General features: G+C 36.6%; 1 protein-coding gene across 1 annotated transcript in view; it reads left to right on the forward strand.

Moving 5' to 3' along the window:
- KIF13B (kinesin family member 13B) overlaps positions 1-13,638 on the forward strand; it is a 172,005-nt gene that overhangs the window by 95,522 nt on the left and 62,845 nt on the right. The window contains exons 15-21 of the mRNA XM_090289006.1: positions 44-130; positions 1,537-1,727; positions 2,493-2,703; positions 3,580-3,742; positions 6,705-6,851; positions 8,465-8,614; positions 8,913-9,041. Of these exons, the coding sequence (XP_090145132.1) occupies positions 44-130; positions 1,537-1,727; positions 2,493-2,703; positions 3,580-3,742; positions 6,705-6,851; positions 8,465-8,614; positions 8,913-9,041 (1,078 nt within the window). The remainder of the gene's footprint in view (positions 1-43; positions 131-1,536; positions 1,728-2,492; positions 2,704-3,579; positions 3,743-6,704; positions 6,852-8,464; positions 8,615-8,912; positions 9,042-13,638) is intronic.

A 13,638-nucleotide genomic window follows, 5' to 3' on the forward strand; every position in this document is an offset into this window, starting at 1 on the left:
CATGATAATCATTGTTTACGTGTCTGACTTCTTCTACCTACAGAACATTTGTAAATGGCTCTTCTGTATCCAGTCCTATACAGCTACACCATGGGGACAGGATATTATGGGGAAACAACCACTTCTTCAGGTATGACATTATTCATGGTTCTTAAAGAGGGAGATTATTGAAGGCTATACTCTAAAATAGAAGAATATATATTAGAAAATAAATATAACTCCATAAATATATATTTTTTAGTATATATATTTACTATATATGCTATAATTATATACTATATACAGGGTAGGGCAAAAATAGGTTTATAGTTGTTCTTTTGGAAAATAATACAATAATTAATAAATAATAATACAAGAATAAACTGTGTTTTGCATACTCACAGCTGTAAACCTACTTTTGCCCCATCCTGTATATATGTTTGCTCACTATATGGTTTGAGCCTGAGAGAATATGAACAATACACTCAGGAAAAATACTGAGTTTACTTACACATTTTTTCCCTTTTATTTCTGAGTGGAAGATGATTGTTTTGCCATCTGGTATAAAAATTCATTAATTTTTTTCTGACATGCTTCTCTTTTTATTTGTTCAGTTTTTTTTTTTAATAGGAGAAAATTAGTGGTTTTAGTGTCCTTGTTCATAAAGTAAGGTTTGTGTTCCTTTCAGCTGCAAGTAACAGCAAACTTAACTATAGTGACTTAAATCGATAGTTTATTTCTTTGACAAAACAAGAAACCCAGAGGAAGATGGTTGTTGGCATTGGCTAAGGCCCTCAAAATGTCATGGCAGAAGCCTTGTCATTGTTGTGACACTTTCTATGGTCTAAAGATGGCTGCAGCACTCAGAAGACTTATCCGAGTCCCCAGCACCATTCCACTTAAGTCTCATTTGCTGGAATTTGCCTCCCAGCTGGGGAAGAAAGGGTCCATCATCCTGGGGCTGCACACGCTGTTTCTCACACAAAGTCAGTGCTGTGGTGGCAAGGAAAGGTGGCTGCGTATTGTGTAACATTAAAACGCTAGTATGGTTCTCTTCCCGTCCCCAGTCACTGTGCTTCAGGTATCAGACTAACTTTTCTCATAGCCTGTGGAGAGCCTATGCTTGTAGGCCAGTTGACATTTTGATGACTGAAGAAAGGGTAGAGGAGTACAAAGTGTATGGAAAACATTTTATTTTTTTCCTTCTCAAACTAAATCAAGTGTAAATTGCTTGGCTTAGTATTCAAGGCCTTCATAGTTTGGGTTAAGTAGATTCTTTTCAGCATTATCCCTTACAGCTTCTGCAACACAAATTTTGTGTATCCCGTGTCGTTTCATTCATAACTTTTCCTTGTTAACAGTCACATGGCCTTGTGTCATACTCTCTGTTGTAATTATTTCCACGTGCGTATGCGTCTTATTTCTACGACTGGAATATAAACTGAGTTCAGTAATTGCCTTATAGTTACATGCCCGTGGCATCTAGCAAATGCCAGTATTTAATGAATGAAATGAATGTGTATATATTTATTTAAGAAATAATCTTTTTTCCCCAAGATTGAATTTGCCAAAAAAGAAAAAGAAAGCAGATCGAGAGAATGAGGACCAAGATACCTCCATGAAGAATGATACCAGTTCTGAGCAATTGGATGTAGACGGAGACTCCTCCAGCGAGGTGTCCAGTGAAATCAACTTCAACTATGAATACGCGCAGATGGAGGTGACCATGAAGGCTCTGGCTAATAATGGTGAGATCTCTTGTGCATTTTAGGATCTTTTTTAAAAATTAAATTTATTTTTATTTATGTGTAATTGATATACAGTCTTATATTGGTTATATTAGTTTCACATGTACAATATAGTGACCCTACATTTTTATACCTTATAATGTGATCACCCCACTAATTCTAGTGATCATCTGTCACCCTGTAAATTTGTCACAGTTTTATTGACTATATTCCCTTTCCCCTTTTCACCTACTAGTACCTCTTCCTTTGGTCTCTGTTTCTTTTAAAAGTTGATGGAGAGTTAAAAATGTCTATGACTAAGATGCTTTAAATGTTAACAACAACAAAAATTCCTTAGGTTGTTCTCTGTACTCTATTCTCTTGTGTCTTAGGCTTTAGTTTCTTATATTTATAAAAACTTGCCTTCTTTCTTCCTTGATATACAAGTCACTGCAAACTTTGTTCTCACTGATAGAATTTCTCAGGTTTGAAACTTGATTATCATTTGCTCATTATCGTAGTGGATTTCTGGGGTAGTAACCATATCTTGGGTTATGTGTGGAACATATAATAGACCTGCTTTTTCTGTAAGGAAGATAGTTTGGCATATATCAGACAGAACAGATAAGTAATTGAGGGTAAAGAAAGCTAAGTTTATTCCAAACTCTTTAAAAATCTCATTTTTATTAGGAAGACAAATAGCAATATAGAATAACATTTTAGGTATATGGTGTTGTATAGTTCACCTTTTGTTCATTATTTACCTTTTTATAAAATCTTATTTAGACCCAATGCAGTCAATACTGAACAGCCTAGAACAGCAGCACGAAGAAGAAAAGCGATCTGCGTTAGAGCGCCAGAGGCTTATGTATGAGCATGAATTGGAGCAACTACGAAGAAGGCTGTCTCCTGAGAAACAGAACTGTCGTAGCGTGGACAGGTTTTCTTTCCACTCGCCCAGTGCTCAGCAGCGCTTGAGACAGTGGGCTGAGGAGAGGTAGGTGGTGCCTCGGGCCTTCATTATCTGCAGAAGCAGGTGCTCATCATCTTTAACCCACCTATGTAAGATAGAGTGGAAAAATCTAGACATTACTTTAGAAAGAATTATATTAAAAGAGAGTGGTACAGCTAAGAACCATTTTTGAAAAAAATGGAAATTGTCAGTTTATATTGACTTATTTAAAGCTGCCTGTGTTACATGCTGACCTGTGTTTAGTTTGTATGGCTTTTGCATTAGAAAAAACAAGTACTTGTACTTAAAAGTTATACTTTATCATTGTATTATACTTTAGGTTTTGAAGCTTGGGTAGATGATTTTTTAAAAAAGGAAAAAAAAGAAAGGTGGTTATCTGGACTGATTAGATCAGGTAGATAAAGCATGGTGCTAATGAGATGCAGATTGCAAGTTTGACCCCTATACTGGCTAATTAGCATTGCACTAAAATGTTTTATCCATGGTTACAGACTGTACCTAACTAACTTCTTGCTACTCAGAGTTGGTCTGCCCACAGGCAGCATCTCTATCACCTAAAGATTGATAGAAATATGGCATTTCAGGCCCCACCCCCAGGCCTACTGAGTCAGAATCTTCAATTTATCAGGATCCCCAGTTGATTTATATAGAGTCAAAGGTTTGAAGCACTTCCCTAATCTAGGGCCCATTTGTTACAGGAGCACGTGCCAGTGCTTATGACAGCCCAGGTACAAGCGCGTGCAGGGGTCGGTGTCAGTAATGCACTCTGTGTGTGAAAGGCAGCTGTAAAGCTTGGTTGGCAGTTTGGCATTAACATGTCATGTACTGTATAATATTCTGATGTGCTGCTTCATGGTTATCTCCTCCCTCCCCCCATTTTTTTTTTTTTTCTTTTTAAAGAGAAGCAACCCTGAATAACAGTCTGATGAGACTGAGGGAACAAATTGTTAAAGCCAATCTGTTGGTGAGAGAAGCTAATTACATTGCAGAAGAACTGGATAAAAGAACAGAGTACAAAGTAACCCTACAGATTCTAGCCTCCAGTCTCGATGCCAACAGGAAGGTGAGCTTGCTGTTAATGGGAAAAATAGATACCATTGGATAAAACTGCTTTATATTTCACCAGGGTTTATTTAAACGCCAGTGGGTTTGGCCTCATCCCCATCTATACCCTCCGCAATCTAGTTCTTTCTGTAGTTGTCCTCCCCTTTTGAGGAAAATTTATTTCCTTTTATTTCTCTACCTTTGTGCATAGATGTCCATTATCCACTAGAAATATCCTCTCCACTTCCCCACCCAGACTTACCAATTTATTTCCCTCAACTCCTTTTCTTCCATCTGTTTAAATTATTTCTGAGAAGTCTTTTCTGGTGAGTTTTCCCAAAGTGGTTTTTTCCTTTATTCTGTTAGCACTCGGCAGCTACCACCATGTTAGGTTTTTGTTTTACTTAAAACCGTGTTATTTGCTACTTGCTAATACATTGCTCTGAAAAACTGTTCATCAGTTATTCTTTGTGTGTATTCAAGATTACAAATCTCTTTTGTACGATATAATAAACTTAATAAAATATAGGGGGAAAGTCTCATCAAAATCTTCTGTCTTTGCTATCCAGTGACAACTCTTCTTTCTTATTTAGGTTCTTTTCTAGCTCTTGATCAAGTTCATACAGGAGTTTTGATTAATTAGGTGGAATTTTGTATTCAGATAAACATTTGAGTGTCTGTGTGGTTTGTTTCTCCTACAGTATTCGGCACAGCAAAGCTTTAATGAATCTTTCCTGGGTATTCTGTTCTATTTTGACAACAGGGACTACATCTTTTTTCTCTTACAGAATCACAGCTTCAAGGTCAATGTTTTGCACAAAGTATATATTTGACAAATATGATGCCTAGTGTTTTTAGTAATGAAAGTATTATATATGTGATGTAATCAGTACTTTGTGGAGAATTGTCTTTTCATATTTATTCTGTGTGTAGTTTGAAAGATTTTACTCACTTAGAATTTTATTTTGCTTGTTGGTATTATAGGACAAACCACGGGCGCAGGTGGAATTCCCAGATAAAAAATATTAGAGGAAAGCCAATCATGGTCAAAAGCTACAGGGCTCAGCTTCTTCTACAGGACTGAGAAGAGCAAGGTCTTTTCCTATCCTGTAGTGCTTGACTTGAAGAAACAGAACTGTGGATATTTCTTGTCCCTTAAGCATGACTGTAGCCCTTTTCTGTGTATCCTGGCTTGGGCTTTGTTGGAAGGAGCAACTCTGCCTTCGGGAAGCCCGGTCAACACCTAGAAGTGTCTCAAGTCACTTTGGGCATCTCTCCTCCCAGGCACCTGATAGTGTGTTTATGGGGGCATTTTTGTTGTTGTTGTTGTTGTTGTTTATTTGTTTTTTCTTGCTGGTAGAGATGATGCACATTTCTGGAGTTGAAGCAGCCATTATTAACAGAAGGCTCCTAATCCGCTCTATTATTGATTTAATAAATCAGTACTTTCAGATTTTGGTCAGAGGAGCTGGAGTAGGAAGTATTTCTTAAGGAGATAGTCTCCTTAATTCAGTCTGGGTCATGCATACTTTTTTTTTTATACTTGAAAATTCTTATTTCACTTAATGTCCTGTCCATGCTCTGAATGCCGTTTTTTCTGTTCCTTTCTCTTGGTCTTATACTAACCCCACCATACCTGTTGTAATTATTTGCAGGAGGGCCACATCAAGATGCTGTAGTATATTGCTCATCACCATTTAGTTCTAGTTCTAGTATTGTCCCCTGAAAGGCTGCTACCCACAGATCACTAATGAGAGTTTCGTATTTATTCCCTAGCTGGCTGAGTATAAGGTAAAAGGGCCTTTTTAGGTGAGGGAATGGTGGCTTTTTACCTTCAGAATTCTAAAATCTTTGTTTCATTATGTGAATTCTGTTTTGTTTTTGTTTTTTAATCATTATAGGCAAGACATTAAGCATCATTGGTGTATTTGGCAATTCTCCAAAGTTCTAAGTAGACATATCAGAACAGTTGATAAATTTATCCAGTAGGTAAATCTAAATTGATTAGATAACTGATAATCTCTCTGCAAGAGATACACAAGGACATTTTTATTTCCTACTTTGTGGTTTTTAAAAGTTTAAATATTTTACTACATGAAAAATGCATTGCTTTTATAAGCTGGGCAAACTTCAACAAATGCTATTTTTTAAGGTGAAATTCACATACAGTAACATAAAATTAACCATTCTAAAATGAACACTTCAGTGACATTTAGTACATTCACAATCCTGTGCAACTGGCATCTCTATCTAGTTCTTTACCATGTTAATTTAAAATTCAAACTATGGTATCATTTGTTGCTTCCAAAAGGGTAAATAGGATACTTTTCAGTTTACTGCTTTAAACATTTTGTGTTTTGTACCACATTAAGATGCTATGCATTCAGAAAAATTTAAACTTTTGGAAGATAAAAAATAGTTTCTTAATCACCCATCCCAGAAAACCTTCCCCTGTCATTCAGTACCCCCCCTTTTTTTTAATTAAATATTTTATTGTTGTTCTGTTACAGGGGTCCCAATTTTTCCCTCTTGCCCTCCTCCGCCCAGCTCACGCCCTGCTCCCATGGTCAGTCCCCACCCTGTTGTCCATGTCCATGGATTATTCACACATGCTCCTGGACTAGACTCTTCCCCATAACTATGGCTTTCTTTCTACCCACTAATATAATGGCCTGAATAAAACATTTTTGACTTCCCATTAAACATGGTCTTGTCTTTTGTGTGTTAAATTTAAACGTATATCCAACAGCAATGCAAATTTAAATTTTGGTTGCACTTGGAGATAAAGGCATTATGCTAAGCTTGTGACATTTCTGGGATGCTTTACAATTAACAGAATAAAGAATGATAGCAGTTACAATGTTGGTTGATGTTGACTGGTGGGTATGGAGTGTTCAGGTTTGACTTCCATGTTGTGTATCTTTGTGTTTTAGTTAATAACGTTTGCTTACTTTACTTAGTCACTCTTACTGTCTTTGCAGCGAGGCTCTCTTCTTACTGAGCCTGCAATCCAGGTGAGAAGAAAAGGAAAAGGAAAGCAGATTTGGTCTTTGGAAAAATTGGACAACAGGTTGTTGGATATGAGAGACCTTTATCAGGAGTGGAAGGAGTGTGAAGAAGATACCCCAGTAAGTTATTTGAGAAAAATTACTTAACTGGTACTCATCAAAGAAACCATGCATTTTGCAATGAGCCTACCCACTTTAGGGAAAAATTGTTTATTTTTTCCAAAATAGTAATCCTGTTTCTAGGATGTTTATTTTAATCCTCTTAAGTTGTTTAGCTAATCAAGAATTTTAATAACCCATTTTTTTTGGCATCTTCTTTTTTTATTATCCTCATTTTGTATTCTCTGGGTTTCTAGTAGAATTTTCTATATTCCATTCTTTTGTTCTGTTACATGTTTCTGTCCCCTGTGAATTTCTTTAGGACAGCAATCATGCCTTATTATCACTCTTCTCATTTCTCAACACATTTAACCCTGTAGATAATAAACCTACAATATTTGTTTTGCTAATTGAACATCAGTGATTACCTTAATATTTATACTATTAGGAACATATTTTGAAGGCATTTTGATACTCAAGTAGATGCCATAGATCTGTACTCTGGGACTCTCCCTCAGGTTGCAGGTTTTCTCATTTAGGTCAGCTGTGTACTTGTACAAATTTAAAATAGGAAAATGTATTATGTATTTTTTATTTATTTCAACACTGTGTCCGCATAGAGTTGTTTTTCCTCAGCCTCTTGTTTTGTAAGTGTTTATTTTTCCAGACTGTCATTAATAAAAATGAATTCTTACAGTTAGATGACATTTTTTCTTAAAAAATTTAAAAATTTTCTTCTGTATTCCTCTTGTATTTCAGTGTAGAATAAAACAACATTAATAACAAACATAAAAAAGCAAAACACTCTCCTGAAAGGAGGTCACCTCATCAAGCAGCAACTTATCTAATGTTCTAATAGGAACAAGTAGAATAGATATGAATGAAAAATGAAGAGTTCACTTATATGCTCTACTTCTTTCTCTAGTCAATGTATGTTTTGTATGTTTTCATGGCAAGAGTTCCACATAAAGGAGAAGAAATGATAAAAGTAATGACATTCATGGGGATGTAAAGTATAGCATACTGTACTGTAATGACTGTGGTGTTAGATAAGTGCTAGACTAATTGGAGCAATCACTTAGTAAGGTATATGATCACTGTGCTGTACACCTGAAACTAATATTGTATCATGTGTCAACTGTAATTGGAAAATAAATTTTTAACAATTAAAGAAAAAAAAGTAATGACATTATTGGGATTGCTCTCTCATGGGTGAAGAATGCTGACCGTATGTTCTGAAATAGGAATGAGCGGGGGAGGGGAGGGACGAAGAGCAAGAAGGAAATACAGTGCTATGCTTCAGCTAAGTTTAATAACTCTATTAGAGTGCATCAAAAAGGGGTTGAACCCTGGCTGGCGTGGCTCAGTGGATTGAGCGTCGGCCTGCGAACCAAGTGTCGCTGGTTCGATTCCTAGTTAGGGTACATAACTAGGTTGCACGTCAGGTCCCCAGTTGGGGGCGTGAGTGAGAGGCAACCACACAGTGATGTTTCTCTCCCTCTCTTTCTCCTTTCCCCTCTCTCTAAAAATAAATAAATAAACAAACAAATAAATAATTTTTTTTTAAAGGGGGGAGTTGAAGTCATTTATTTTAATCGCTTTTCTGAAGTTGTATGTTCTGAATCTCTTTCAAGGTAATACGGTCTTACTTCAAGCGTGCTGATCCATTCTATGATGAGCAGGAGAATCACAGTCTCATTGGAGTGGCTAATGTCTTCCTCGAGTCCCTCTTCTATGATGTGAAGTTACAGTATGCTGTTCCTATTGTCAACCAGAAAGGAGAGGTTAGTTTTCTTTTCATGCATCGTATCCTGCAGAGAATAGTTCAAGAGACAGTAGGGTATTGCTAATATATTGTTGTTACTATTTTTCATTAATAATAACAAGTTATAGTTGTATGTGTTATTAACGCGTGTGTTTTCATACTGCTTCATGGTGATTATTCCAGTTCTTTGGGGGAATGTAACTGTTAGAACCTAGGCTTCTAAATTCTCATATACCATTAACCTAACCATTTGGCTCTAAAACAGAAGAAAGAACAAGATCTGGAAAAAGCATCTGCTTTCTCCCTCCCTGTTACAGGTGGCAGGCCGGCTGCACGTAGAGGTGATGCGGACCAGTGGTGACGTTGTGGAAAGGATTGCTGGAGGGGATGACGCTGCAGACACCTCCTTTGATAAGGAAATCCCTGAGAACAAACTTACGTGCATGGTAAGTCCCAGTGTCATTTGGAAGTCATAGAAGTGTCTTTGGTTTTGAGGATTGTGGATATTTAGATGATGAATATTGTGTTCTTTTTCAAATTTTGAAAAAAGCTGTCTCTAAGTAAATCTCTAGTATTCAGTATTTCATCATATATTCTGCTGTACTTACTGGTTAGCCAGGTGCTTCCACTACCTTCCTCTGTGAAGCTGTGGATGTTGCCTCATTCCTCAGGGCCATTCACCTCCAAAGTTGTATAGATTTGTGTTTATTGGAATTTCCTTATAGAGAAGCCGCATTTTTTTTCACACAAATTTCCTCTTTTTCTTGGGCCTCTTGATTCCTGCTGACGCTGGAAATTTATCCCAGCCCTAGTCCTGTTCCTAAGCTCCTGCCGTAAGTCACTCTTCAGCCTGTTTTTCTATGTGCTGCTTTTTCATTCCTCTTCCCCTTGTGCCTTTGCTTATGCTCTTGTCGTGCGCTGACCCAGCTCCTTTTCTTCCTGCTCTCCCCCTGCATGCCTTTCATGAACTGTGCATTGAATCTTACCTGTCAGACATTGTGCCGGCCACTGGGAGTAAAAAGATGACGAGACAGGGTTCCTGCTCTCTAGGAGCAACCTGTGTAGTTCGTGTGTGTGTGTGAGGGGGACGCACAAGTGAACAGAGACTCCAATGTCGTGTATCCCTGGTGCTCGGAGAAAGGTAGATGAGATGCTCTGGGACACATGGAGGGGTAATTGATTAATTTTGATGGTAAGGTCCGAGGAAGTTTTCTGGATAAGTGAGATTCAGAGTGACTTGAAGGAGAGTGTGTTATGTAAAACTCTTGCCTCCGTAGATGCTGCGGTATTTCCACGGGAAATTGCTAGGTAGATTTTCAGTAGGTTGTCACATTCCTGATTCCTGATCTATTAGCAGAGGTAGAGCCACCTCTGTCACTCATGACAATGAAAAAAAATCCCCTCCCACATTTTCAAACACACTCTAGTGGGCCAGCATGCCACTGGTTGAGAATCACAGAGGAACCAGTTAAAAAGGTTTTTGAGGAAAAGAGATCAACCAGGGACATAGGAAGTGTATGAGTGAGAAGGAGACCATTAAAATGTCAAGTAAAGTAGGCCCAAACGGAACTCTTACTTCATCATTCGTCCTGGGTCCAGCCTGTGTCCCAGCAGATATTTCTAGAATGGAAGTTGATATTGAAAGAACTAAGTGGGTATTAGCTGCAAGGTATGGGGAAGCTAAAGGTGTTAGAAGTTGGGCTACTTTCTGTAGGTCCTTGCATATATTAAGAAGGCCTCAGATGTTTAAATCTGAGGGGGGGAAATCTGTAATTTACTAAAAGGTTAATCTTTATTGTAAGTGTACTTGATTTCAGAACATGTCCTTTATGGTTATAGGATTATCAAAGATGGAGACATAGGCTTGATGACTTCATATGGCCCATTTTAGAGGTGATGGACTAGTAAATGCAACTCTGAGAGATCAACTTGTGAGTGTACTATTAGTAAAGTAACATACAAGGATACTGTCTCACTTGGGAAATTTATCTTTATCACTGGAAAAAAGTAGTATATCCTGGGTAACAAGCTTTTTAAAAAAATAAAGTTAAAAAATCATAAGATTTTTAAAAAATGGAAGATAAAAAACATAAAAATAGTAAGAAAAGTGTTATTGATTCCCATTCATCGTCCCTTGGCAGTTATCAGCTCATGGTCAGCCCTGTTCCAGTCATACATCTAAGCTGCCTCTGTGCTGACCCTTCCCTTGGATTATCTTGAATCAATCCCAGTAATCATATTTCATCTATATATAGTTTAGTATCCCCAAAAGAAGAATATTTTAAAATTCCAGTAAAACCATAATATTGTAATCAAAAATTTATACTTTCTTAAGTATGAAATACCCAGTCATTTTCTTTGATTGTCTTAGTTAATGTATCTCTGGTCTGTTTTAATCTTTAGGGCATCACCTATGTGTGTTCTCGCTCTTGCTGTCTTCGTCTCTTTCGCTCTCTTTAATTCTCTCTTATCCTACAATTTATTTATCATAGAAAATGGGTTTATTGCCTTATATTCTCTCATAGTCTGGGTTTTATTGATTGATATTATTTAACATGTTAAGATGTATTTTCTGTAAATCGCTACTTAGATATATAGGCAATGTGGGGGGGAGTGGAGTAGCGAGGATACTTTATAGATAGTGCTATGTTTTTCCATCAGAAGGCACATTATATCTGGGTTTGGGGGGGTTGTTAGCCAATCATTGGTGTTTATTATGTAGGTGTTTCATTAGGCATTAGAAAAGAATACTACTATAATCTTTCCTTCATTTATTAGCTGGAATTCTTCCGTAGAGAGAATCTTTCTATTATGAACTATTTTGCTATTCAGAGATATAGTTTATATAGCAGAGGCAGGGTAAATGTTCATTCTCTTCCATTATTTACTAATTTTCAGAATAATGAATTGGTTTTCATACTAATATCCAAAAGCAGCCAAGGATATTTTTTGTTGTTGTTTTAGTTTTAATATCATTACGAACTCTTGCATTTAAACATATTTGATGTGTTTCGATCCATTGTATTTATTGCCTGTATGAAAGCTCAGATGACCCCATGTTTGGCCTGTGGGACCCCTTCAGTTGGTCCTGGAGTCCTTTGGCACAGCCCTAGCCCTCTAGACTCTGCTAGCTTTCTTGCACTCTGATATGACAAATTGGTCCCATCTGGTACATTTCCTGTCCTAGACCTGAAACCAGTCATTTCTCCAAGGAACCTGATTACTCTTAGTGGAAAGTGGTTTTTAGAAACCATATTCTGTGCATACAATAGCCTTTTGTATAAAAGAAGGAAGACAAACTATATGACAGTAAACAAAATACTAGTAGAAAAAAACAAACCAGTCTGGGGACACTTAAGATAGAATAGCATGGGTAATGAGTGTTGCTGGCCCGTAAAAGAAGTCTGGATTTATTTTTCTGGGTTGACAAAAAGCTTGCACATATTAACTTATTGATATTTTCAATTATATTAAATACGATTAGTGTATTTTAAAATTTCAAACATCACTGTCTTCTGATGTTCCTAGGCTCTGGTATCTTGAGCAGTGGCAAGCCGAATGAAGTCTGTAGTATTCTGACACCTTGTGGTGATTTTTGGTTTCTGTAGGCAAAAATAAAACCAAAAAAAAAAAAACAAAACAAAAACAAATGCCAAACCTGTGTTTTGGACATCAAGACATTCTTCATTCTTGGCAGTCTCTTTCCTCGCAGGTTGCCTGTAGGAAAGTGTTCAGTATATGAAGTCTTTTTTTCTTATTTATTTCAACCTTAAAATTGAGATTGATTTCTAAGAAAAAAAATGGCTTTCAAATGGAATTCAATCACAAGGAAGTATGTACTTAACATCTATCCACTCAAAGCCTGGCAGTGTTTTCATTCATTTCATTTCATTGGTAATGGTCAGTCCTCACACCATTATCATTAGGTAGCTATCCTGTTTTGCCTAGGAGAAAAACTAAGCCTAAAAAAACTAAAATGTTAAGTGATCTGCTCAAAAACTGAAGCTAATAAGTGGCAGAGATTTTTATTTAGATCTGTGTACTCCAAAGTCTTGTAATCCCCCCAAATACCACATTACCTCATGTTAGAGAATATAATAAGCACTGTTAACACTTAATGAAAAGATGATAGTTTTAAAAATTTAACTATATTAAACGCTGAATACAGATCACTCTATGTGGGTTGGATGAATAAAATGTGTTGTCAGTCCATCATCACTCAGAGCCTGTCAAACTCTTGTTGCCATCACAGGAAAAATTGGGTAATAGCAGGAGTTCCTGTTCATTGCTTACCCATTATGAACCTGGTATAGGAGAAAATGAAGTCATTTGCTTTGTGAGATTTTCTGTGTCATTATTAAGGCTTCCTGAAGTGTTAAGACCATTATATTTGTGTTGCTGAACTACATCAACTTCTGCTACATATTCATATCCATTTTTGTGCATCCTACAACATGCAAGGAAGTGACCAGGTGAAGAATAAATAAATAATCAGTGCTCAGTCATGTGAAAGTTGGCCTAATCAGTTGTAAAATCAGAATTTAGTTTAGCTTAATTAATTTTAGGATATAGTTTCCTTCATAGTTGGAGAAATTTTAGAATATTACAACTTATTTCAAAAAACTTCAGCTTAAAAAATCAATTTGATGCTACTGTCAAAAATATTCAGAATATTTGACTGCATTAAAATTTATTATGGGCATTTCTTTGGGGACATTGGGTCTGGTTAGACACATATTTCTAATTACATGTTATTATCACAAAATCCTACACTTCTGCAATCCTGGGCACTTTTTAAAAATTTTTTTATTTGTCTCTCTTCCCTAAATCTGCCTGGAAAAGACATTCAGTAAATGCTGGTGGAGAAAATGGTCAATGTTTACCATCTTTAATCTCCACCATTTATTCCTCCAGATCTCTATGTATACACTCCTGATGCCTTTATAGTATTCCCCCCAAAATGCTCTAGTAGCATATAATAGTCCACTTGGTAACACTGTTTCTTGTTATACTCTATAAGGTATCAAATAGGTATATTAGGAC

The sequence above is a fragment of the Furipterus horrens genome, unplaced genomic scaffold (assembly GCF_987537825.1).
Source record: "Furipterus horrens unplaced genomic scaffold, mFurHor1.1.pri manual_scaffold_10, whole genome shotgun sequence".
In the NCBI taxonomy this organism is placed as follows: domain Eukaryota; kingdom Metazoa; phylum Chordata; class Mammalia; order Chiroptera; family Furipteridae; genus Furipterus; species Furipterus horrens.